The 24,441-nt window shown below is 49.4% G+C and overlaps 1 protein-coding gene across 1 annotated transcript; it reads right to left on the bottom strand.

Moving 5' to 3' along the window:
* Nucleotides 1–3,519: 3,519 nt before the first annotated feature.
* On the bottom strand, nt 3,520–23,093 carry LOC141725965 (calmodulin-regulated spectrin-associated protein 3-like; the record flags this gene model as incomplete). Its single annotated transcript, XM_074530126.1, is given in 9 exon segments — nt 3,520–3,851; nt 7,561–7,679; nt 12,190–12,296; nt 13,564–13,645; nt 17,209–17,302; nt 17,305–17,455; nt 19,712–19,830; nt 21,276–21,539; nt 22,749–23,093. Coding segments are annotated over 9 exon segments (1,566 nt in total), but the record flags the coding sequence as incomplete, so codon positions are not given.
* Nucleotides 23,094–24,441: the final 1,348 nt, after the last annotated feature.

The raw sequence follows: 24,441 nt of genomic DNA, 5'->3' as shown, positions 1-24,441 counted from the left end.
TGTCCCCAAATGTCCCCAAGTGTCCCCAGTGCCCCCATTACTGATAACAGGAACCAGACACAACGGGATCGTTTTTGGGGTCACCCCGTTCCTGTTTTTGGGGTTTTTACCCCAAATTTTTTGGGGTTCCGGGTTTTTTTGGGGGTTCCATGTCCTGATGGGTGCCACAGCTACTTGAGGATGATGAAGGTGTCCCCATAAACCCATTCCAGGTGTCCCCAAATGTCCCCAAATGTCCCCATTAAACACCAACACCAGGAGCCGATGGTTTTTGGGGTCGCCCGTTTTTGGGGTCATTTCTTGGGGTTTTTACCCCAAATTTTTTTGGGGTTCCGGGTTTTTTGGGCTGCCACAGGTACCTGGGGATGGTGAAGGTGTCACTTTAAACCCAAACCCATTCCAGGTGTCCCCAAATGTCCCCAAACATCCCCAAATGTCCCCATTACCGATAACACAAATCGCACACACCGGGATCGTTTTTGGGGTCATTTTTTGGGCTTTTTACCCCGAATTTTTTGGGGGTTCTGGGATTTTTGGGGTGCCACAGGTGCCTGGGGATGGTGAAGGCATTGATGTCCCCCTCAACCCCTTCAGTGTCACCTCAGTGTCCCCAATGCCCCCATTACCGATAACACAAATTGCACACAACGGGGTCGTTTTTGGGGTCACCCCATTCCTGTTTTTGGGGGTTTTTACCCCGAATTTTTTTGGGGTTCTGGGTTTTTTGGGGTGCCACATGTACCTGGGAGGATGAAGTCTTTGATGTCCCCCTAAACCCATTCCAGGTGTCCCCAAATGTCCCCAAACATCCCCATTGAAAATAAACTGCGCAAACACAACGGGATCATTTTTGGGGTCATTTTTTGGGGTTTTTACCCCGAATTTTTTGGGGTTCTGGGTTTTTTGGGGTTCCACATGTACCTGGGGATGCTGAAGGCCTTGATGTCCCCCTAAACCCCATAAAGACCCCTTTGATGTCACCTCAATGTCCCCAAACATCCCCAAACATCCCCATTGAAAATCAATGACGCACACACCGGGATCGTTTTTGAAGTGATTTTTTCGGGGTTTTCGCCCCGTTTTCGGGGTTCATTTGGGGGTGCCGGGTTTTTTGGGGTGCCACAGGTGCCCGGGGATGGTGAAGGCATTGATGTCCCCCTCAACCCCTCCAGTGTCACCTCAGTGTCCCCAAATGTCCCCATTACCGATAACACAAATCGCACACAACGGGATCATTTTTGGGGTAATTTTTTTGCGTTTTTACCCCAAATTTTTTTGGGGTTCCGCGTTTTTTGGGGTTCCATCCCCTGATGGGTGCCACAGCTATCTGAGGATGATGAAGGTGTCCCCATAAACCCATTCCAGGTGTCCCCAAATGTCCCCAAGCATCCCCAAATGTCCCCATTATCACTGATGCCAAGTGCACACACTGGGATTGGATTTGGGGTCATTTTTTTTTCTTTTATCCCCAAATTTTTTTGGGGGTTCCGGGTTTTTTGGGGTGCTACAGCTAGGTGAGGATGATGAAGGTGTCCCCCTAAACCCATTCCAGGTGTCCCCAATGTCCCCAAACATCCCTGAATCTCCCCAATAACACAACTCACACACACCGGGATCGTTTTTGAAGTGATTTTTTCGGGGTTTTCGCCCCGTTTTCGGGGTTCATTTGGGGGTGCCGGGTTTTTTGGGGTGCCACAGGTGCCTGGGGATGGTGAAGGCATTGATGTCCCCCTCAACCCCTTCAGTGTCACCTCAGTGTCCCCAATGCCCCCATTACCGATAACACAAATCGCACACAACGGGGTCGTTTTTGGGGTCACCCCGTTCCTGTTTTTGGGGGTTTTTACCCCGAATTTTTTTGGGGTTCTGGGTTTTTTGGGGTGCCACATGTACCCGGGAGGATGAAGTCTTTGATGTCCCCCTAAACCCATTCCAGGTGTCCCCAAATGTCCCCAAACATCCCCATTGAAAATAAACTGCGCAAACACAACGGGATCATTTTTGGGGTCATTTTTTGGGGTTTTTACCCCGAATTTTTTGGGGTTCTGGGTTTTTTGGGGTTCCACATGTACCTGGGGATGCTGAAGGCCTTGATGTCCCCCTAAACCCCATAAAGACCCCTTTGATGTCACCTCAATGTCCCCAAACATCCCCAAACATCCCCATTGAAAATCACTGACGCACACACCGGGATCGTTTTTGAAGTGATTTTTTCGGGGTTTTCGCCCCGTTTTCGGGGTTCATTTGGGGGTGCCGGGTTTTTTGGGGTGCCACAGGTGCCCGGGGATGGTGAAGGCCTTGATGTCCCCCTATACCCCTCCAGTGTCACCTCAGTGTCCCCAAATGTCCCCATTACTGATAACACAAATCGCACACAACGGGATCATTTTTGGGGTCACCCCGTTCCTGTTTTTGGGGTTTTTACCCCAATTTTTTTGGGGGTTCTGGGTTTTTTGGGGTTCCACATGTACCTGGGAGGATGAAGTCTTTGATGTCCCCATAAACCCATTCCAGGTGTCCCCAAATGTCCCCAAACATCCCCATTGAAAATCAACGACGCACACACCGGGATCGTTTTTGGGGTCACTTTTTGGGGGTTTTACCCCGAATTTTTTGGGGGGTTCTGGGTTTTTTGGGGTTCCACATGTACCTGAAAGGATGAAGTATTTGGTGTTCCCCTAAACCCCTTTTAGGTGTCCCCAAATGTCCCCAATGCCCCCATTACCAATAACAGGAACCAGACACAACGGGATCGTTTTTGGGGTCACCCCGTTCCTGTTTTTGGGAGATTTTACCCCAAATTTTTTGGGGGTTCTGGGTTTTTTGGGGTTCCATGTCCTGATGGGTGCCACAGGCAAGGAAGATGAAGGTGTCCCCATAAACCCATTCCAGGTGTCCCCAAATGTCCCCAAATGTCCCCATTAAACACCAACAGCAGGAGCTGATGGTTTTTGGGGTCGCCCGTTTTTGGGGTCATTTTTTGGGGTTTTTACCCCAAATTTTTTTGGGGTTCCGGGTTTTTTGGGGTTCCACATGTACCTGGGAGGATGAAGTCTTTGATGTCCCCATAAACCCCTTTTAGGTGTCCCCAAGTGTCCCCAATGCCCCCATTACTGATAACAGGAACCAGACACAACGGGATCGTTTTTGGGGTCACCTCGTTCCTGTTTTTGGGGTTTTTACCCCAAATTTTTTTGGGGTTCTGGGTTTTTTGGGGTGCCACAGGTACCTGAGGATGATGAAGGTGTCCCATTCCAGGTGTCCCCAATGTCCCCAAACATCCCTGAATCTCCCCAATAACACAACTCACACACACCGGGATCGTTTTTGAAGTGATTTTTTCGGGGTTTTCGCCCCGTTTTCGGGGTTCATTTGGGGGTGCCGGGTTTTTTGGGGTGCCACAGGTGCCCGGGGATGGTGAAGGCCTTGATGTCCCCCTCAACCCATTCCAGGTGTCCCCAAATGTCCCCAAACATCCCCAAACATCCCCATTGAAAATCACTGACGCACACACCGGGATCGTTTTTGAAGTGATTTTTTCGGGGTTTTCGCCCCGTTTTCGGGGTTCATTTGGGGGTGCCGGGTTTTTTGGGGTGCCACAGGTGCCCGGGGATGGTGAAGGCGTCCACGCTGCCGCTCATGGTGCGGGCGGGCAGGCGGCAGAAGCGCCGCTGGTCCGACTGGTACTTGTACAGAGCCTCCACCATGGGCAGCGGCACCGAGCGGGGCCCGGAGCCCGAGAGGCGTTTGAGGGTCGGGGGGATCCCCCCCAAAGCGTAAACGCCCCGGAATTGGCAGCCCCCGTCCCGGAACAGGATCAGGAGTTGTTGGGCTGAGCTTTGTTCCATTTCCTGAAAGAAAAAAACAGAAATTTTTGCGTTTTTTTGGGGATTTTTTGGTGATTTTTGGGGTTTTTTTCGCATTTTTTTCACCTTTTTTTGGGGTTTTTATGAGGTTTTTTCAGGGGTATTTGGCGGCACCTATGGGGTGATGTGGGGAGACTCATGGGGGATTTATGGGAATTTTTTGGGATTTTTTTGAGGATTTTTGGGGATTTTTTTGGATTTTTTCAGCTTTTTTAATGCATTTTTTTGGGGATTTTATGGGGTTTTTTGAGGTATCTATGGGGGTGATTTGGGGGGAAATTATGGGATGAACTGGGGTATTTAAGGGATTTTTTTGGGATTTTTTTTGAGGTTTTTTGGGGGTTTTATGAGGTTTTTTTGGGATTTTTTGGGATTTTTGGGGGCGCTTTCTGAAGGCGTTTGAGGGTCGGGGGGATCCCCCCCAAAGCGTAAACGCCCCGGAATTGGCAGCCCCCGTCCCGGAACAGGATCAGGAGTTGTTGGGCTGAGCTTTGTTCCATTTCCTGAAAGAAAAAAAAAAAAAATTTGGGTTTTTTTGGGATTTTTTGGTGATTTTTTCGCATTTTTTTCACCTTTTTTTGGGGTTTTTATGGGGTTTTTTCAGGGGTATTTGGTGGCATCTATGGGGTGATGTGGGGAGACTCATGGGGGATTTATGGGATTTTTTTCGGAATTTTTTTGGGGATTTTTTGGTGATTTTTGGGTTTTTTAATGCATTTTTTCCACCTTTTTTTGGGTTTTTTTGGGTTTTTTTTGGGGTATCTATGGGGGTGATTTGGGGAGAAATTATGGGATGAACTGGGGTATTTATGGGATTTTTGTGGGATTTTTTTTTGGAATTTATTGGAGGTTTTATGATTTTTTGGGGGGATTTTTTGGTGAGTTTTATGGGTTTTTTTAGGAGTTTTCTGGGTTTATTTTATGGGGTTTAATGGGGGATTTGTGTCATTTTTTGGGATTTTTTTTTTTTGGAGAGTTTATGGGGTTTATTGGGGAATTTATGGGATTTTTTGGAGGATTTTTGGTTTTTTTGTGTTTTTTTTAGGGATTTGTGTGTTTTTAGGGGGATTTATGGTTTTTTTATGAGGTTTTTTGGGGATTTATGGGGTTTTGTGAGAATTTATGGTTTTTTTGGGAATTTATGGGGTTTATTTGGGGATTTTTGGGTTTTTTGTGGAATTTTTTGGGGCATTTTTGGTGTTTTTGGGGTCTCACCTGCAGCACTTTGTTCCTTTGGGATCGCTGTCGGATTTTGGGGTTTTTTGGGTTCCTTTTGGGGTTTTTTGGGTTCCTTTTGGGGTTTTTTGGGTTCCTTTTGGGGTTTTTGGAACCCCTGTCTGGCTGTGAGGTTTTAGGGGATTTTTTGGGATTTTTGTGGAATTTTTTGGGGAATTTTTGGTGTTTTTGGGGTCTCACCTGCAGCACTTTGTTCCTTTGGGATCGCTGTCGGATTTTGGGGTTTTTTGGTTCCTTTTGGGGTTTTTTTTGCTCCTTTTGGGGTTTTTTTGGTTCCTTTTGGGGTTTTTGGAACCCCTGTCTGGCTGTGAGGTTTTAGGGGATTTTTTGGGATTTTTTTTGAGGTTTTTTGGGGCATTTTTGGTGTTTTTGGGATCTCACCTGCAGCACTTTGTTCCTTTGGGATCGCTGTCGGATTTTGGGGTTTTTTGGGCTCCTTTTGGGGTTTTTTTTGCTCCTTTTGGGGTTTTTTGGGTTCCTTTTGGGGTTTTTGGAACCCTTGTCTGGATTTATGGGGTTGATTTTGGGTTTTTTGGGTTCCTTTTGGGGCATTTTTGGTGTTTTTGGGGTCTCACCTGCAGCACTTTGTTCCTTTGGGATCGCTGTCGGATTTTGGGGTTTTTTGGGTTCCTTTTGGGGTTTTTTGGGTTCCTTTTGGGTTTTTTTTGCTCCTTTTGGGGTTTTTGGAACCCCTGTCTGGCTGTGAGGTTTTTGGGGTTGGTTTTGGGCGATTTTTGGGATTTTTTTGGGGCATTTTTGGTGTTTTTGCAGCACTTTGTTCCTTTAGGATCGCTGTCGGATTTTGGGTTTTTTTGGGTTCCTTTTGGGGTTTTTTGGGTTCCTTTTGGGGTTTTTTGGTTCCTTTTGGGGTTTTTGGAACTCCTGGCTGGATTTATGGGGTTTTAGGGTATTTTTGGGGGATTTTTGGTGTTTTTGGGGTCTCACCTGCAGCACTTTGTTCCTTTGGGATCACTGTCGAATTTTGGGGTTTTTGGGCTCCTTTTGGGGTTTTTTTTGGGTTTTTTTTTGCCCCTTTTGGGGTTTTTGGAACCCCTGTCTGGATTTATGGGGTTTTTGGGGATTTTTTGGGATTATTTTGGGTTTTTTTGGGGCATTTTTGGTGTTTTTGGGGTCTCACCTGCAGCACTTTGTTCCTTTGGGATCGCTGTCAGATTTTGGTGTTTTTTGGGCTCCTTTTGGGGTTTTTTTTGGGCTTTTTTTGGGGTTTTTTTGCTCCTTTTGGGGTTTTTGGAACCCCTGTCTGGCTGTGAGGTTTTTGGGGTTGGTTTGGGGGATTTTTTGGGATTTTTGTGGAATTTTTTGGGGCATTTTTGGTGTTTTTGGGGTCTCACCTGCAGCACTTTGTTCCTTTGGGATCGCTGTCGGATTTTGGGGTTTTTTGGGCTCCTTTTGGGGTTTTTTTGCTCCTTTTGGGGATTTTTTTGCTCCTTTTGGGGTTTTTGGAACCCCTGTCTGGATTTATGGGGTTTTTGGGGATTTTTGGAGTTTTTTTGGGGCATTTTTGGTGTTTTTGGGGTCTCACCTGCAGCACTTTGTTCCTTTGGGATCGCTGTTGGATTTTGGGGTTTTTTGGGTTCCTTTTGGGATTTTTTGGGTTCCTTTTGTGGTTTTGGAACTCCTGTCTGGCTGTGAGGTTTTTGGGGATTTTTTGGTTTTTTTGTGGAATTTTTTGGGGCATTTTTGGTGTTTTTGGGGTCTCACCTGCAGCACTTTGTTCCTTTGGGATCGTTGTTGGATTTTGGGGTTTTTTGGGTTCCTTTTGGGGTGTTTTTTGCTCCTTTTGGGGTTTTTTTTGCTCCTTTTGGGGTTTTTGGAACCCCTGTCTGGCTGTGAGGTTTTAGGGGATTTTTTGGGATTTTTTTTGAATTTTTTTGTGTTATTTTTGGTGTTTTTGGGGTCTCACCTGCAGCACTTTGTTCCTTTGGGATCGCTGTCGGATTTTGGGGTTTTTTGGGTTCCTTTTGGGGTTTTTTTGCTCCTTTTGGGGTTTTTTTGGTTCCTTTGGGGGTTTTTTTTGCTCCTTTTGGGGTTTTTGGAACCCCTGTCTGGATTTATGGGGTTCTGGGGGTTGATTTTTTGGGATTTTTGGAATTTTTTTGGGGCATTTTTGGTGTTTTTGCAGCACTTTATTCCTTTGGGATCGCTGTCGGATTTTGGGTTTTTTTTGGGTTCCTTTTGGGGTTTTTTGGGTTCCTTTTGGGGTTTTTTGGTTCCTTTTGGGGTTTTTGGAACTCCTGGCTGGATTTATGGGGTTTTAGGGTATTTTTGGGGTTATTTTTGGTGTTTTTGGGGTCTCACCTGCAGCACTTTGTTCCTTTGGGATCGCTGTCGGATTTTGGTGTTTTTTGGGCTCCTTTTGGGGTTTTTTGGAACCCCAAGCTCGCTGTGATGTTTTTGGGGTATTTCTGGGTTATTTTTGGTGTTTTTGGGGTCTCACCTGCAGCACTTTGTTCCTCAGGGGGGCGTTGGGGGTCCCGGCCAGCACACAATGGGCGAGGGCGTTCTGGATCAGCGGCCGGTTGGACCTGGCCGTGGGCTCCTTGTACAGGCGGGGACCTGCAGGGGAAATTTGGGGTGAATTTGGGGGATTTTGGGGAAATTTGGGGTATTTTGGGGAAATTTGGGGAGTTTGGGGGATTTGGGAAAAAATTGGGGGGTTTTGGGGGAAATTTGGGGGATTTTAGAGGGAAATTTGTGGGGTTTAAGGGGGAAACTGGGATATTTTAGGAGGGGATTTGAAGGGAAATTTGGGGGATTTTAGGGAAATTTGGGGTAAATTTGGGAATTTTGGGAAAATTTGGGGTTCAGAGAGGAAATTTTGAGGATTTTGGGAGGTTTTAGGGAAATTTTTGGGATTTTTAGGGGCATTTTTGGGGTTTTAGGGGGGGATTTGGGGGTTCTGGATCAGCGGCCGGTTGGACCTGGCCGTGGGCTCCTTGTACAGACGGGGACCTGCAGGGGAAATTTGGGGTGAATTTGGGGGATTTTGGGGAAATTTGGGGTATTTTGGGGAAATTTGGGGAGTTTGGGGGATTTGGGAAAAAATTGGGGGGTTTTGGGGGAAATTTGGGGGATTTTAGAGGGAAATTTGTGGGGTTTAAGGGGGAAACTGGGATATTTTAGGAGGGGATTTGAAGGGAAATTTGGGGGATTTTAGGGAAATTTGGGGTAAATTTGGGAATTTTGGGAAAATTTGGGGTTCAGAGAGGAAATTTTGAGGATTTTGGGAGGTTTTAGGGAAATTTTTGGGATTTTTAGGGGCATTTTTGGGGTTTTAGGGGGGGATTTGGGGGTTCTGGATCAGCGGCCGGTTGGACCTGGCCGTGGGCTCCTTGTACAGACGGGGACCTGCAGGGGAAATTTTGGGGTGAATTTGGGGGATTTTGGAAAATTTGGGGAGTTTGGAGGAAATTTGGGGGATTTGGGAAAAAATTGGGGGGTTTTGGGGGAAATTTGAGGGATTTTGGGGGGAAAATTGGGAGATTTTAGGAGTAAAATTGGAGGAAATTTGGGAGATTTTAGGGTGGAATTTGGGGGATTTGAAGGGAAATTTGGGGGATTTTGGGGAAATTTGGGGGAAATTTGGGGATTTTGGGGAAATTTGGGGTTCAGAGAGGAAATTTTGAGGATTTTGGGGTTTTTAGGGGCATTTTTGGGGTTTTAGGGAGGATTTGGGGGTTCTGGATCAGCGGCCGGTTGGACCTGGCCGTGGGCTCCTTGTACAGACGGGGACCTGCAGGGGAAATTTGGGGTGAATTTGGGGGATTTTGGGGAAATTTGGGGAGTTTGGAGGAAATTTAGGGGATTTGGGAAAAAATTGGGGGATTTGGGAAAAAATCTGGGTGAATTTTGGGGAAATTTTGGGGAAATTTTGTGAAATTTTGGGAAAATTTGAGGGGGAAATCGGGACCTGGCCGTGGTTCTTTGTGCAGGCGGGGACCTGGGGAGGGAAAATTTGGGAAAATTTGGGAGAAATTTGGGGGATTTTGGGGAAATTTGGGGGATTTTGGGGAAATTTGGGGAGTTTGGAGGAAATTTGGGGGATTTGGGAAAAAATTGGGGGGGTTTGGGGGAAATTTGAGGGGTTTTAGGGGGGAAAATTGGGAGATTTTAGGAGTAAAATTGGGGGAAATTTGGGAGATTTTAGGGTGGAATTTGGGGGATTTGAAGGGAAATTTGGGGGGTTTTGGGAAAATTTGGGGGATTTTGGGGAGTTTGGAGGAAATTTGGGGGATTTGGGAAAAAATTGGGGTGTTTTGGGGGAAATTTGATGGATTTTAGGGGTAAATTTGTGGGGTTTTAGGGGGGAAAATTGGGGAATTTTAGGAGTAAAATTGGAGGATATTTGGGAGATTTTAGGGTGGAATTTGGGTGATTTTGGGAAAATTTGGGGTTCAGAGAGGAAATTTGGGATTATTTTGGGGTTTTTTTGGGTTTTTTTTTTTTGGGTTTATTTGAGATTTTTTGGGGGGGATTTTTTTGGGATTTTTTCAAGATTTTTTTTGGGATTTTTGGGATTTTTTTGGGATTTATTTGAGATTTTTTCAGAATTTTTTTGGGGATTTTTTTGGGGATTTTTTCGGAATTTTTTAGGGATTTTTTTCGGGATTTTTTTGGGGATTTTTTTGATTTTTGGGGTGAATTTTTTGGGATTTCGGTGAATTTGGGGAGGGGTCTCACCCACCCGTGTGCTCTGGCCCAGGTTTGGGATTTGGGATTTTTTGGGATTATTTTGTGGTTTTATTTGGAATTTTTGGGATTATTTTGGGATTTTTTGTGGGATTTTTTTTGGATTTTTTTGGGGATTTTTTGGGGGGATTTTTGATTTTTGGGGTGAATTTTTTGGGTTTTTTTGGGTGAATTTGGGGAGGGGTCTCACCCACCCATGTACTCCGGCCCACGTTTGGGATTTGGGATTATTTTGGGATTATTTTGGGATTATTTTGGGGGATTATTTTCAGGATTTTTTTTGGGATTTTTTAATTTTTGGGGTGAATTTTTGGGTTTTTTTGGGTGAATTTGGGGGGGGGTCTCACCCACCCGTGTACTCTGGCCCAGGTTTGGGATTTGGGATTATTTTGGGATTATTTTGTGGTTTTATTTGGAATTTTTGGGATTATTTTGGGATTTTTTGTGGGATTTTTGTGGGTTTTTTTTTGGGATTTTTTTCGGGATTTTTTTGGGATTTTTGGGATTTTTTGGGGATTGTTTCAGGATTTTTTTGGGATTTTTTTCAGGATTTTTTTGGGGATTTTTGGGATTTTTTTGTGATTTTTTTGTGATTTTTTTGGGGATTTTTTGGGGATTTTTTCAGGATTTTTTTTGGGATTTTTTGATTTTTGGGGTGAATTTTTGGGGTGAATTTTGGTGAATTTGGGGAGGGGTCTCACCCATCCATGTACTCCGGCCGAGGTTTGGGATTTGGGATTATTTTGGGATTTTTTTTTTTTTGGTTTTTTTTGGAATTTTTTTCGCGATTTTTGGAATATTTTTAGGATTTTTTCAGGATTTTTTTGGGATTTTTTTTGGATTTTTTTAGGGATTTTTTGGGGATTTTTTGGATTTTTTTGGGGATTTTTTTGGGGATTTTTTTGGGGTTTTTTTTGGGGGATTTTTTTCAGGATTTTTTTTTGGGATTTTTTGATTTTTGGGGTGAATTTTTGGGGTTTTTTGGGTGAATTTGGGGAGGGGTCTCACCCACCCGTGTACTCCGGCCCAGGTTTGGGATTTGGGATTATTTTGGGAATTTTTTTAGGATTTTTTCAGGATTTTTTGGGATTTTTTGGGGATTTTTTTTTGGATTTATTTGAGATTTTTTCGGATTTTTTTTCGGGATTTTTTTGGGGATTTTTTTTGGGATTTTTTGATTTTTGGGGTGAATTTTTTGGGATTTTGGTGAATTTGGGGAGGGGTCTCACCCACCCGTGTACTCTGGCCCAGGTTTGGGATTTGGGATTATTTTGGGATTTTTTTTTTTGGTTTTTTTCGGATTTTTTTCGCGATTTTTGGAATATTTTTAGGATTTTTTCAGGATTTTTTTGGGATTTTTTTTGTATTTTTTCGGGATTTTTTTTGGGATTTTTGGGATTTTTTTGGGATTTATTTGAGATTTTTTTGGGATTTTTTTCAGGATTTTTTGGGGGATTTTTGGGATTTTTTGGGGATTTATTTGTGATTTTTTTGGGATTTTTTTGGGGGATTTTTTTGGGATTTTTTGATTTTTGGGGTGAATTTTTGGGGTTTTGGTGAATTTGGGGAGGGGTCTCACCCACCCGTGTACTCCGGCCCAGGTTTGGGATTTGGGATTATTTTGGGATTTTTTTTTGTTTTTTTTTCGGGTCTTTTTTTGGTTTTTTTTCGCGATTTTTGGAATTTTTTTAGGATTTTTCAGGATTTTTTTTGGGATTTTTTCGGGATTTTTTTCAGATTTTTTTTGGGGATTTTTTTGGGGATTTTTTGGGGATTTTTTTGGGATTTATTTGAGATTTTTTCGGAATTTTTTTCAGATTTTTTGGGGATTTTTTTGGGGGGATTTTTTATTTTTGGGGTGAATTTTTGGGGTTTGGGTGAATTTGGGGAGGGGTCTCACCCACCCGTGTACTCTGGCCCAGGTTTGGGATTTGGGATTATTTTGGGATTTTTTGGGGATTTTTTCGGGATTTTTTTCAGGATTTTTTGGGGGATTTTTTTAGGATTTTTGGGGTAATTTTTTGGGGTTTTGGTGAATTTGGGGAGGGGTCTCACCCACCCGTGTACTCTGGCCCAGGTTTGGGATTTGGGATTATTTTGGGGTTTTTTTGTGGTTTTTTTTCGGATTTTTTTCGGATTTTTTTTGCAATTTTTGGAATATTTTTAGGATTTTTTCAGGATTTTTTGGGGATTTTTTGGGGATTTTTTGGGGGATTTTTTTGGGGATTTTTGTGATATTTTTTGTGATATTTTTGTGATTTTTTTGTGATTTTTTGTGATTTTTTCGGGATTTTTTTCACGATTTTTTTTGGGATTTTTTTGATTTTTGGGGTGAATTTTTGGGATTTCAGTGAATTTGGGGAGGGGTCTCACCCACCCGTGTACTCCGGCCCGGGTGAGGACGGGGTCCAGTCCTGCTCCCACTCCCGCCCTGGGGGGGGGGCTCGGCTTGGGGACCCCGGCCCCGATGGGGACCCGGCCCGGCTGGGGGGTCAGAGGTCAAAGGTCAGAGGTCAGGGGTCAGGGGTCAGAGACCCCAACCCAAAAAAAAAAAACCCCAAAAATTCCCCCCAAATTTGCCCCCAAGACCCCCAAATTCCTCCCCAAATTTTCCCCCCCAAGACCCCCAAATTTCCCCCAAATCCCTCAAATTTTCCCCCAAATTTTCCCCTTAAGACCCCAAAATCCCCTCCCAAGACCCCCAAATTCCTCCCCAAATTTCTCCCCAAGACCCCCAAATTTTCCCTTAAAATTCCTCAAAATCCCCTCCTAAGACCCCCAAATTCCTCCCCAAATTTCTCCCCAAGACCCCCAAATTTTCCCTTAAAATCCCCCCAAAATCCCCTCCCAAGACCCCCAAATTTCCCCCAAATTTTCCCCCCAAACCCCAAATTTTCCCCCAAATTTTCCCCCCAAGACCCCCAAATTCCTCCCCAAATTTCTCCCCAAGACCCCCAAATTTTCCCTTAAAATCCCCCAAAATTTTCCCCAAAATCCCCCTCCAAGACCCCCAAAATTCCCCCAAATTCCCCAAAATCTCCCCCTAAAAAAACCCAAATTTTCCCCCAAAATCACCCCAAATTCCCCCCCAAGACCCCAAAATTTCCCCCAAATTTCTCCCCAAGACCCCCAAATTTTCCCTTAAAATCCCCCCAAAATCCCCTTCTAAGACCCCCAAAATTCCCCCCATATTTTCCCCCCAGACCCCCAAATTTCCCCCCTAAATTCTCAAAGCTTTTCCCCAAAATCCCCCCAAATTTTCCCTTAAAATCCCCCAAAATCCCCTCCTAAGACCCCCAAATTTCCCCCCTAAATTCTCAAAATTTTCCCCCAAATTCGCCCCCAAGACCCCCAAATTCCTCCCCAAATTTCCCCCCCAAGACCCCCAAATTTCCTCCAAAAACCCCAAATTTCCCCCAAAATTCTCAAAATTTTCCCCTAAAAACCCCAAATTCCCCCAAATTTCACCCAAATTTTCCCTCAAGACCCCAAAATTTCCCCCAAACCCCCCTCAGACCCAATTTCCCCCTCCCAAGACCCCCAAATTCCTCCCCAGACCCCCAAATTTCCCCCTAAATTCTGAAATTTTTCCCTAAAAACCCCAAATTTTCCCCCTAAAAACCCCAAAATTCCCCCAAATTTCACCCAAATTTCCCCCCAAGACCCCCAAAATTCCTCCCCAAGACCCCAAAATTTTCCCCCAAATCCCCCCAGAAGCCCCCAGACCCAATTTCCCCCTCCCCCCCCTCACCTGGTGCTGCGCCCCCCGCCCGGCTCGGCCACGCTGGACAGGGACAGAGAGCTCTGGGAATAAACCTTGGACAGGCGGGAACCTGGGGGGGGGAAATGGGTGAGACCCCTCCCCAAATTCACCCCGAGACCCCAGACCCAAATCCACAGGGACCCCAGACCCAAATAAACAAAAAAAACCCCAAAAAAATCCGAGACCCCAGACCCAAATTAGCCCCAAAATCAGGGACAGAGAGCTCTGGGAATAAACCTTGGACAGGCGGGAACCTGGGGGGGAATATGGGTGAGACCCCTCCCCAAATTCACCCCCAGACCCCAGACCCAAATCCAGAGAGACCCCAGACCCAAATAAACAAAAAAAAACCCCAAAAAAATCCGAGACCCCAGACCCAAATTAGCCCCAAATTCAGGGACAGAGAACTGGGAATGAACCTTGGATAGGGGGGAAAATGGGTGAGACCCCTCCCCAAATTCACTGAGAGCCCTCCCCAAATTCACCCCGAGACCCCAGACCCAAATCCAGAGAGACCCCAGACCCAAATAACCAAAAAAACCCCCAAAAAAATCCGAGACCCCAGACCCAAATTAGCCCCAAATGCAGGGACAGAGAGCTCTGGGAATAAACCTTGGACAGGCGGGAACCTGGGGGGGGGGAAATGGTGAGACCCCTCCCCAAATTCACCCCCAGACCCCAGACCCAAATCCAGAGAGACCCCAGACCCAAATAACCAAAAAAAACCCCAAAAAAATCCGAGACCCCAGACCCAAATTAGCCCCAAATTCATGGACAGAGAACTCTGGGACGGGGGGGATAAAGGGGGAGATAAAGGGGTGAGACCCCTCCCCGAATTCACTGAGACCCCTCCCCAACTTAACAGAGACCCCTCCCCAAATTATCAGAGACCTCAGACCCAAAAGTCCCCAAAAAAAACCCAAAAAACCCCAAAAAAATCCGAGACCCCAGACCCAAATTAGCCCCAAATCAGGGACAGAATTGGGAATGAACCTGGGATAGGGGGGAGAATGGGGGGGAAATGGGTGAGACCCCTCCCCAAATTCACTGAGACCCCTCCCCAAATTCACCCCGAGACCCCAGACCCAAATCCAGAGAGACCCCAGACCCAAAAAAACAAAAAAAACCCCCAAAAAATCCGAGACCCCAGACCCATTTTAGAGGGTTTTCCATCCCCCCCTGAAGCCCCCAGCCCCATTTCAGGTTCCCCATGTGAAGCCCCCAGCCCCATTTCCGAAGCCCCCAGCCCCAATTGAAGCCCCCAGCCCCAATTCTGTCCGTACCCAGCAGCCCTAATTGAAGCCCCCAGCCCCATTTCAGGTTCCCCAATTGAAGCCCCCCAGCCCCAATTGAAGCCCCCAGCCCCATTATTTCCATACCCAGCAGCCCCATGTGAAGCCCCCAGCCCCATTTCAGGTTCCCCATGTGAAGCCCCCAGCCCCATTTGAGGTTCCCCATTTGAAGCCCCCAGCCCCATTTCTGAAGCCCCCAGCCCCAATTCCATCCATACCCAGCAGCCCCATTTCCGAAGCCCCCAGCCCCAATTGAAGCCCCCAGCCCCATTATTTCTGTACCCAGCAGCCCCATGTGAAGCCCCCAGCCCCATTTCAGGTTCCCCATGTGAAGCCCCCAGCCCCAATTCCGAAGCCCCCAGCCTCAATTCGACCCAGCCCCCAGCCTCAATTCGTATCCCCTTGGGGGGGGTCTGTGCCCCCATGTGAAGCCCCCAGCCCCAATTGAAGCCCCCAGCCCCATTTCAGGTTCCCCATGTGAAGCCCCCAGCCCCATTTCTGAAGCCCCCAGCCTCATTATTTCCATACCCAGCAGCCCCAATTGAAGCCCCCAGCCCCATTTCTGAAGCCCCCAGCCCCATTATTTCCATACCCAGCAGCCCCTTGGGGGGGCTCTGTGCCCCCATGTGAAGCCCCCAGCCCCAATTGAAGCCCCCAGCCCCATTATCTCCGTACCCAGCAGCCCCTTGGGGGGGTCTGTGCCCCCATTTTAGGGGTTCCCCCGAAGCCCCCAGCCCCAATTGAAGCCCCCAGCCCCATGTGAAGCCCCCAGCCCCATTTCAGGTTCCCCATTTGAAGCCCCCAGCCCCATTTTTGAAGCCCCCAGCCGCATTTCCGTCCATCCCCAACAGCCCCTTGGGGGGGCTCCCTATCCCCTCCCAAAGCCCCCAGCCCCAATTCCAAAGCCCCCAGCCCCATTTCAGGTTCCCCAATTGAAGCCCCCAGCCCCAACTGAATTCCCCAGCCCCATGTGAAGCCCCCAGCCCCATTTTTGAAGCCCCCAGCCCCATTTCAATCCATACCCAGCAGCCCCATGTGAAGCCCCCAGCCCCATTATTTCCATACCCAGCAGCCCCATGTGAAACCCCCAGCCCCAATTGAAGCCCCCAGCCCCAACTGAAGCCCCCAGCCCCAATTCCGAAGCCCCCAGCCCCATTATCTCCGTACCCAGCAGCCCCTTGGGGGCCAATTGAAGCCCCCAATTGAAGCCCCCAGCCCCAATTGAAGCCCCCAGCCCCATTATTTCAGGTTCCCCAATTGAAGCCCCCAGCCCCATTTCAGGTTCCCCATGTGAAGCCCCCAGCCCCAACTGAAGCCCCCAGCCCCATTATCTCCGTACCCAGCAGCCCCATGTGAAGCCCCCAGCCCCAATTGAAGCCCCCAGCCCCATGTGAAGCCCCCAGCCCCATTTCAGGTTCCCCATGTGAAGCCCCCAGCCCCAATTCTGAAGCCCCCAGCCCCATTATTTCCGTACCCAGCAGCCCCTTGGGGGGCTCTGTGCCCCCATGTGAAGCCCCCAGCCCCATTTCAGGTTCCCCAATTGAAGCCCCCAGCCCCATGTGAAGCCCCCAGCCCCAATTCCGTCCATCCCCAACAGCCCCTTGGGGGGGCTCCCTATCCCCTCCCAAAGCCCCCAGACCCATTTCCGAAGCCCCCAGCCCCAATTGAAGCCCCCAGCCCCAATTGAAGCCCCCAGCCCCATTATTTCCATACCCAGCAGCCCCAATTGAAGCCCCCAGCCCCAATTCCGAAGCCCCCAGCCCCATTTCAGGTTCCCCATGTGAAGCCCCCAGCCCCAATTCCGAAGCCCCCAGCCCCATTTCAGGTTCCCCATGCGAAGCCCCCAGCCCCATGTGAAGCCCCCAGCCCCATTATTTCAGGTTCCCCATGTGAAGCCCCCAGCCCCAATTGAAGCCCCCAGCCCCATTTCAGGTTCCCCATGTGAAGCCCCCAGCCCCATTTCCGAAGCCCCCAGCCCCATTATTTCAGGTTCCCCATGTGAAGCCCCCAGCCCCAATTCTGAAGCCCCCAGCCCCATTATTTCCATACCCAGCAGCCCCATGTGAAGCCCCCAGCCCCAATTGAAGCCCCCAGCCCCATTATTTCCATACCCAGCAGCCCCATGTGAAGCCCCCAGCCCCAATTGAAGCCCCCAGCCCCATTATCTCCGTACCCAGCAGCCCCAATTGAAGCCCCTAGCCCCATTTGAAGCCCCCAGCCCCATTATTTCCATACCCAGCAGCCCCATGTGAAGCCCCCAACCCCATTTCAATCCCTACCCAGCAGCCCCATGTGAAGCCCCCAGCCCCAATTGAAGCCCCCAGCCCCATTATCTCCATACCCAGCAGCCCCTTGGGGGGGCTCCTGCCCAGGGCGGAGTCGTCGCAGCACCGCGGCCGCCGGGAGCCCCCTCCCCTCAATTGGCCCGGGGGTTGGATTTTGGGGCGGGGGTCCCGCGGGGGGGGCGCAGAACCTTCTCCAGCTCCTCCATCAGGCGCAGCTGCTGCCGCCGCTCGTACTCCAGGCGCGTGAACTCCCCCCGGCGGGACCCCTCCCCAAATTGGGGGGCATGGGCAGGGTGGGGGGGTCTGGGGGGAGAACAGAGTCAGGACCCCTCCCCTAATTAACCTCGAGGGGGAAAATGGGGAAAAAAGGGGAAAAATGAGGAAAAAAGGGGGAAAAAAAGGGGAAAAAACAGCAAAAAAAAAAAGAGGAAAAAATGGGGGGAAAATGGGGGAAAAATGGGAAAAAACGGGGGAAAATTGGGAAAAAATGGCAAAAAATGGGAAAAAACGGGGGAAAAAAGGGGGAAAAAAAGGGGGAAAAAAGGGGAAAAAACTGGGGAAAAACGGGGGGAAAATGGGGAAAAAAACAGCAAAAAAAAGGGAAAAATGGGGAAAAAACAGCAAAAAAATGGGAAAAAATGGGGAAAAGGCAAAAAAATGGGGAAAAAACGGCAAAAAAAGGGAAAAAACGGGGAAAAAACCGGCAAAAAAATGGGAAAAAACGGGGGGAAAAATGGGGAAAAACAGCCAAAAAAAAGGGAAAAACAGCAAAAAAGTGGGGAAAAAACGGAGGGAAAATGGAGGAAAAAGGGAGAGACCCCTCCCCAAATTGGGGATGGACAGGATGGGGGGGTCTGGGGGGGAGAACAGAGTCAGGACCCCGCCCCTAATTAACCTCGAGGGGGAAAATGGGGAAAAAAGGGGAAAAAATGGGGAAAATGGGGGAAAAATTGGGGGGAAATGGGGGAAAAAGGGGAGAGACCCCTCCCCAAATTCATCCTTGAGGGGGTAAAAGGGTCAGGACCCCTCCCCTAATTCGTTAAAGGGGTAAAAATGGGGAAAAAATGGGAAAAAAATGGGGGAAAACGGGGGAAAAATGAGAGAAAAATTGGGGAAAAATGAGGAAAAAAGGGGAAAAAAACAGCAAAAAAAAGGCAAAAAAAGGGAAAAAACGGGGGAAAAATGGGGGAAAAAACGGCAAAAAAATGGGAAAAAATGGAGGAAAAATGGGGAAAAATGGGAAAAAGTTGGGGAAAAAAACGGGGGAAAAATGGGAAAAAACAGTGGAAAATTGGGGAAAAAATGAGGAAAAACAGGGGAAAAATGAGAGAAAAATTGGGGAAAAAATGTGGAAAAAAGGGGGAAAAAAGGGGAAAAAACAGCAAAAAAAAAAGAGGAAAAAACGGGGGGAAAATGGGGGAAAAACTGGGAAAAAACGGGGAAAAAATGGGGGGAAAATGGGAAAAAATTGGGGAAAAATGGGGGAAAATGGGGGAAAAACGGGGGGAAAATGGGGGAAAAAACGGCAGAAAAAATGGGAAAAAAACAGGGGAAAAATGGGGAAAAAAAGGCAAAAAAAAAGGGAAAAAACGGGGGAAAAATGGGAAAAAATTGGGGAAAAATGGGGGAAAAATGGGGAGAAATGGGGGAAAATTGGGGAAAAAATGAGAAAAAACAGGGGAAAAATGGGGAAAAAAACAGCAAAAAAATGGGAAAAAACGGGGAAAAAATGTGGGAAAAATGGGGGGAAAAACGGGGGAAAAATGGGGAAAAAATTGGGGGAAAATGGGGGGAAAATGGGGGAAAAAAACGGCAAAAAAGTGGGAAAAATGGGGAAAAAACGGGGGGAAAATGGGGAAAAACCGGCAAAAAAATGGGAAAAAACGGGGAAAAAACCGGCAAAAAATGGGGAAAATTTGGGGAAAAAAGGGGGAAAAAGGGGAAAAAACGGGGGAAAAATGAGGAAAAAATGGCAAAAAAATGGGAAAAAACAGGGGAAAAATGGGGGGAAAAATGGGGGAAAAATGGGAAAAAACGGGGGAAAAGGGGGGGGGAAATGGGGGAAAAACAGGGGGAAAATGGGGGGAAAAACGGCAAAAAAAAGGGAAAAAACAGGGGAAAAATGGGAAAAATGGGGAAAAATGGGGGAAAAAATGGGAAAAAATGGGGAAAATGGGAAAAAGGGGAAAAAATGAGAAAAAACGGGGAAAAAATGGCAAAAAAATGGGGAAAAATTGGGGAAAAAATGAGGAAAAAAAGGGGGAAAATGGGAGAGACCCCTCCCCAAATTCACCCAGAGACCCCTCCCCAAATTGGGGGGCATGGACAGGATGGGGGGGTTTTATGAAAGGGGCGAGAACAAACTCAGGACCCCTCCCCATATTTCGCACCCCCTCCCCACATTTTAGACCCCCCCCCCAATTTTAAGGAGCCCCCTCCCAAATTTTTCTCCCCCATTTTTTAGGCGCCCCCTCCCCAATTTTGAACCCCCCCATTTTTGGCCCCGCCCCAATTTTTTGAAGCCCCCTCCCCCAATTTTTGGCCCCTCCTCCTCCTCACCTGTCTGGTTCCGGTTCCGGTTCCGGTTCCGGTTCTGGCCCCGCCCCCCAGAGGCGGCGCTGCCGCAGGGGGGGAGGGGCGCGGCGGGGGGGGGAGGGGTCGGGGGCGGAGTCATCGAGCTGCGACAGCGACGGCGATATCGCGATATGGGGACAGCGACGGCGATATCACGACATGGGGACAGCGACAGGGACAGGGGGACAGACAGAGGGACACGGGCACGTGAGGACATGGGGACAGGATCCCTCAATGTCCCCAATGTCCTCAAATGTCCCCCAGTGTCCCCAACGTCCCCAATATCCCAAATCTCCCAAAGTCCCCAATCCCCCCAATGAGTCCCCAATATCTCAATGTCCCCAAATCCCCCAATGTCCCCAAAGTGTCCCCAATATCCCCCAATGTCCCCACAATGTCCCCAACATCCCCAATGTCCCCAACGTCCCAAATCCCCCCAATGTCCCCAAAGTGTCCCCAATATCCCAAATCCCCCAAAGTCCCCAATCCCCCCAGTGTCCCCAAATGTCCCCAAATGTCCCCACAATGTCCCCAATGTCCCAAATCCCCCAATGTCCCCAATGTCCCAAATCCCCCCAAATGTCCACAACGCCCCCCAATGTCCCCAACATCCCCAATGTCCCCAAAGTGTCCCCAATGTCCCCACAATGTCCCCAACATCCCCAATGTCCCCAAATGTCCCCAAAGTGTCCCCAATGTCCCCAGTGTCCCCAATCCCCCCAATGAGTCCCCAATATCTCAATGTCCCCAATGTCCCCCAATGTCCCCAAAGTGTCCCCAATGTCCCCAATATCCCAAATGTCCCCAATATCCCAAATCTCCCAAAGTCCCCAATCCCCCCAATGAGTCTCCAATATCTCAATGTCCCCAAATCCCCCAAAGTGTCCCCAAAGTGTCCCCAATCCCCCCAATGTCCCCAATGCCCCCGATGTCGCCAGTGCCACCTCCATCCCCTCCATGTCCCCACAATGTCCCCAATATCCCAAATCCCCCAAAGTCCCCAATGTCCCCAAATGTCCTCAATCCCCCCAATGTCCCCAAATGTCCCCAATGTCCCAAATCCCCCAAAGTGTCCCCAATGTCCCCCAATGTCCCCACAATGTCCCCAATGTACCCAATATCCCAAATCCCCCAATGTCCCCAAAGTGTCCCCACATGTCCCCAAATGTCCCCAATCCCCCCAATGTGTCCCCAATATCTCAATGTCCCCAAATCCCCCAATGTCCCCAAAGTGTCCCCAATGTCCCCAATGTCCCCAACGCCCCCCAATGTCCCCAATCCCCCCCAATGTCCCCAATCCCCCCAATGTCCCCCAAAGTCCCCAATCCCCCCAGTGTCCCCAAATGTCCCCAATGTCCCCAATGTCCCCAACATCCCAAATCCCCCCAAACACCCTCAACGCCCCCCAATGTCCCCAATGTCCCCACAATGTCCCCAATGTCCCCCAATGTCCCCAAAGTGTCCCCACAGTGTCCCCAATGTCCCCAATCCCCCCAACGCCCCCCAATGTCCCCAATCCCCCAAATGTCCCCAGGTGTCCCCACGGTACCTTACAGAAGAAGCCCACGCTGGCTCTCTGCCCCCCGTTTCCCCCCTCGGTTGGGGACCCCTCCAGTGAGTCCCCTTCTCCTTCCTCCTCCTCCTCTTCCTCCTCCTCCTCCTCCTCCTGGTCCCCGGTGTCCCCGCGGTGTCCCCGCGCTGTCCCCTTGTCCCCCGGGGACAGGGAGGCGTCGCTGGTGCCGTCCCCGCAGGCCCGGGCACGGAGGGGACCCCGGGGGGACTCGGGGGGCGCCGGGGGGGGCACCGGGGGTCTCTGTGGGGAGGGAATGGCACCAGAGTGTCACCAGAGTGGCACCAAAGGGGTGACAAAGTGACACCAGAATGGCACCAAAGGGGTGACAAAGTGGGGAAAAAGTGGCACCAAAGTGGCAAAAAAGGGGTGACAAAGGGGTGACAAAGTGGGGCCAAAGTGGGGAAAAAGTGGGGACAAAGTGGCACCAAAGTGGCAAAAAAATGGGTGACAAAGTGGGGAAAAAGTGGCACCAAAGTGTCCCCAAAGTGTCACCAGAGTGGCCCCAAACTGTCCCCAAAGTGGGGACAAAGTGAGGCCAAAGTGGCACCAAAGTGGCACCAGAGAGTCCCCAAAGTGTCACCAGAGTGTCACCAAAGTGTCCCCAAAGGGGTGACAAAGTGGCACCAAAATGGGGAAAAAGTGGGGCCAAAGTGTCCCCAAAGTGGGGCTAAAGTGGCACCAAAGGGGTGACAAAGTGACACCAAAGTGGCATCAAAGTGTCCCCAAAGTGTCCCCGAAGTGGGGCCAAAGGGGCACCAAAGGGGTGACAAAGGGGTGACAAAGAGGCACCAAAGTGTCCCCAAAGTGGCACCAAAGTGGCACCAAAGTGGCAAAAAAGGGGTGACAAAGTGGCACGAAAGTGGCACCAAAATGGGGAAAAAGTGGGGTCAAAGTGGGGACAAAGTGGCAAAAAAGGGGTGACAAAGTGGGGCCAAAGTGGCACCAAAGTGTCCCCGAAGTGTCACCAAAGTGTCACCAGAGTGTCTCCAAACTGTCCCCAAAGGGGTGACAAAGTGGGGAAAAAGTGGGGACAAAGTGGCACCAAAGGGGTGACAAAGAGGCACCAAAGTGTCCCCAAAATGGGGCCAAAGTGGCACCAAAGTGGGGAAAAAGTGGCACCAAAGGGGCACCAAAGTGTCACCAGAGTGGCCCCAAACTGTCCCCAAAGTGGGGCCAAAGTGACACCAAAGTGGCACCAAAGCACCACCAAAGGGGTGACAAAGTGACACCAAAGTGGCACCAAAGTGTCCCCAAAGTGGCACCAAAGGGGTGACAAAGCGGCACCAAAATGGGGAAAAAGTGGCACCAAAGGGGCATCAAAAGGGCACAAAAGGGGTGACAAAGTGACACCAAAGTGGCACCAAAGGGGTGACAAAGTGTCCCCAAAGTGTCCCCAAAGTGGGGCCAAAATCTCACACAAATTTCCCCAATTTTCCCCCCAAACCTCACCTGCTCTTCCTCCTCCTCCTCCTCCTCGCGGCCCGTGGCGAAGCTCAGCGAGCTGCGGGTCTGCACGGGCACCTGGCTGGGCGAGAAGCGCCGCAGGTGCGGCAGCGAGTCCACGTCGTGGGGCGGGCTCAGCACCCGCGTCAGCGGCGGCAGCCGCAGCTCGGCGGGCCGGGGGCGCCGGGGGCTGCGGGGCGGAGCCTTGCGAGCGCCTCCTGTCGCGATTCCGGCCGCCGATATCGCGACAGAACCCGCCGTGGTTGTGGTTGTTCCTGGTGGTGGTGGTGTCGCGTTTCCCGCGTTGTTGTTGTTGCTGCTGCTTCCTCCTCCTCCTCCTCCTCCTCCTGCCCATCAGCGAAGCTCAGCGAGCTGCGGGTCTGAACCTGACCCCAAACCTGACCCGAATTTCCCCAAATCTGACCCAAATTTCACCCGAATTTCCCCAATTTTGACCCAAACCTCACCTGCTCTTCCTCCTCCTCCTCATCAGCGAAGCTCAGCGAGCTGCGGGTCTAAATCTGACCCCAAACTTCCCCAGATTTGACCCAATTTTCGCCCGAATTTCACCCGAATTTCCTCATATTTGACCCAAATTTCCCCAATTTTCCCCCAAACCTCACCTGCTCTTCCTCCTCCTCCTCCTCCTCCTCCTCCTGCCCATCAGCGAAGCTCAGCGAGCTGCGGGTCTGAATCTGACCCCAAACCTCCCCTAATCTCCACAAATTTGACCCAAATTTCCTCATATTTGACCCAAATTTCCCCAATTTTCCCCCAAACCTCACCTGCTCTTCCTCCTCCTCCTCCTCCTCCTCCTCCTCCTCCTGCCCATCAGCGAAGCTCAGCGAACTGCGGGTCTGAATCTGACCCCAAATCTCCCCTAATCTCCCCAAATTTCGCCAAATTTGACCCAAATTTCCCCAATTTTCACCCAAACCTCACCTGCTCTTCCTCCTCCTCCTCCTCCTCCTCCTCCTCCTGCCCCAAACCTCCCCTAATCTCCCCAAATTTTGCCAAATTTGACCCAAATTTCACCCGAATTTCCCCAATTTTCACCCAAACCTCACCTGCTCCTCCTCCTCCTCCTCCTCCTCCTCCTCCTCCTCCTCCTCCTCCTCATCAGCGAAGCTCAGCGAGCTGCGGGTCTGAATCTGACCCCAAACCTCCCCTAATCTGCCCAAATTTCGCCTGAATTTCACCCGAATTTCCTCATATTTGACCCAAATTTCACCCGAATTTCCCCCAAACCTCACCTGCTCTTCCTCCTCCTCCTCCTCCTCCCCTAATCTCCCCAAATTTCGCCAAATTTGACCCAAATTTCACCCGAATTTCCCCAATTTTGACCCAAACCTCACCTCCTCCTCCTCCTCCTCCTCCTCCTCCTCCTCCTCCTCCTCCTCCTCCTCCTCCTGCCCATCAGCGAAGCTCAGCGAGCTGCGGGTCTGAATCTGACCCGAATAACCCCTAATCTCCCCAAATTTCGCCAAATTTGACCCAAATTTCACCCGAATTTCCCCAATTTTGACCCAAACCTCACCTCCTCCTCCTCCTCCTGCCCCAAACCTCCCCAAATTTCGCCAAATTTGACCCAAATTTCACCCGAATTTCCCCAATTTCCCCCCAAACCTCACCTGCTCTTCCTCCTCCTCCTCCTCCCCTAATCTCCCCAAATTTCGCCAAATTTGACTCAAATTTCACA

Source organism: Zonotrichia albicollis, chromosome 32, assembly GCF_047830755.1.
Source record: "Zonotrichia albicollis isolate bZonAlb1 chromosome 32, bZonAlb1.hap1, whole genome shotgun sequence".
NCBI classification, from domain to species: Eukaryota; Metazoa; Chordata; class Aves; order Passeriformes; family Passerellidae; genus Zonotrichia; species Zonotrichia albicollis.
This window is presented reverse-complemented; position numbering and strand designations above follow the sequence as displayed.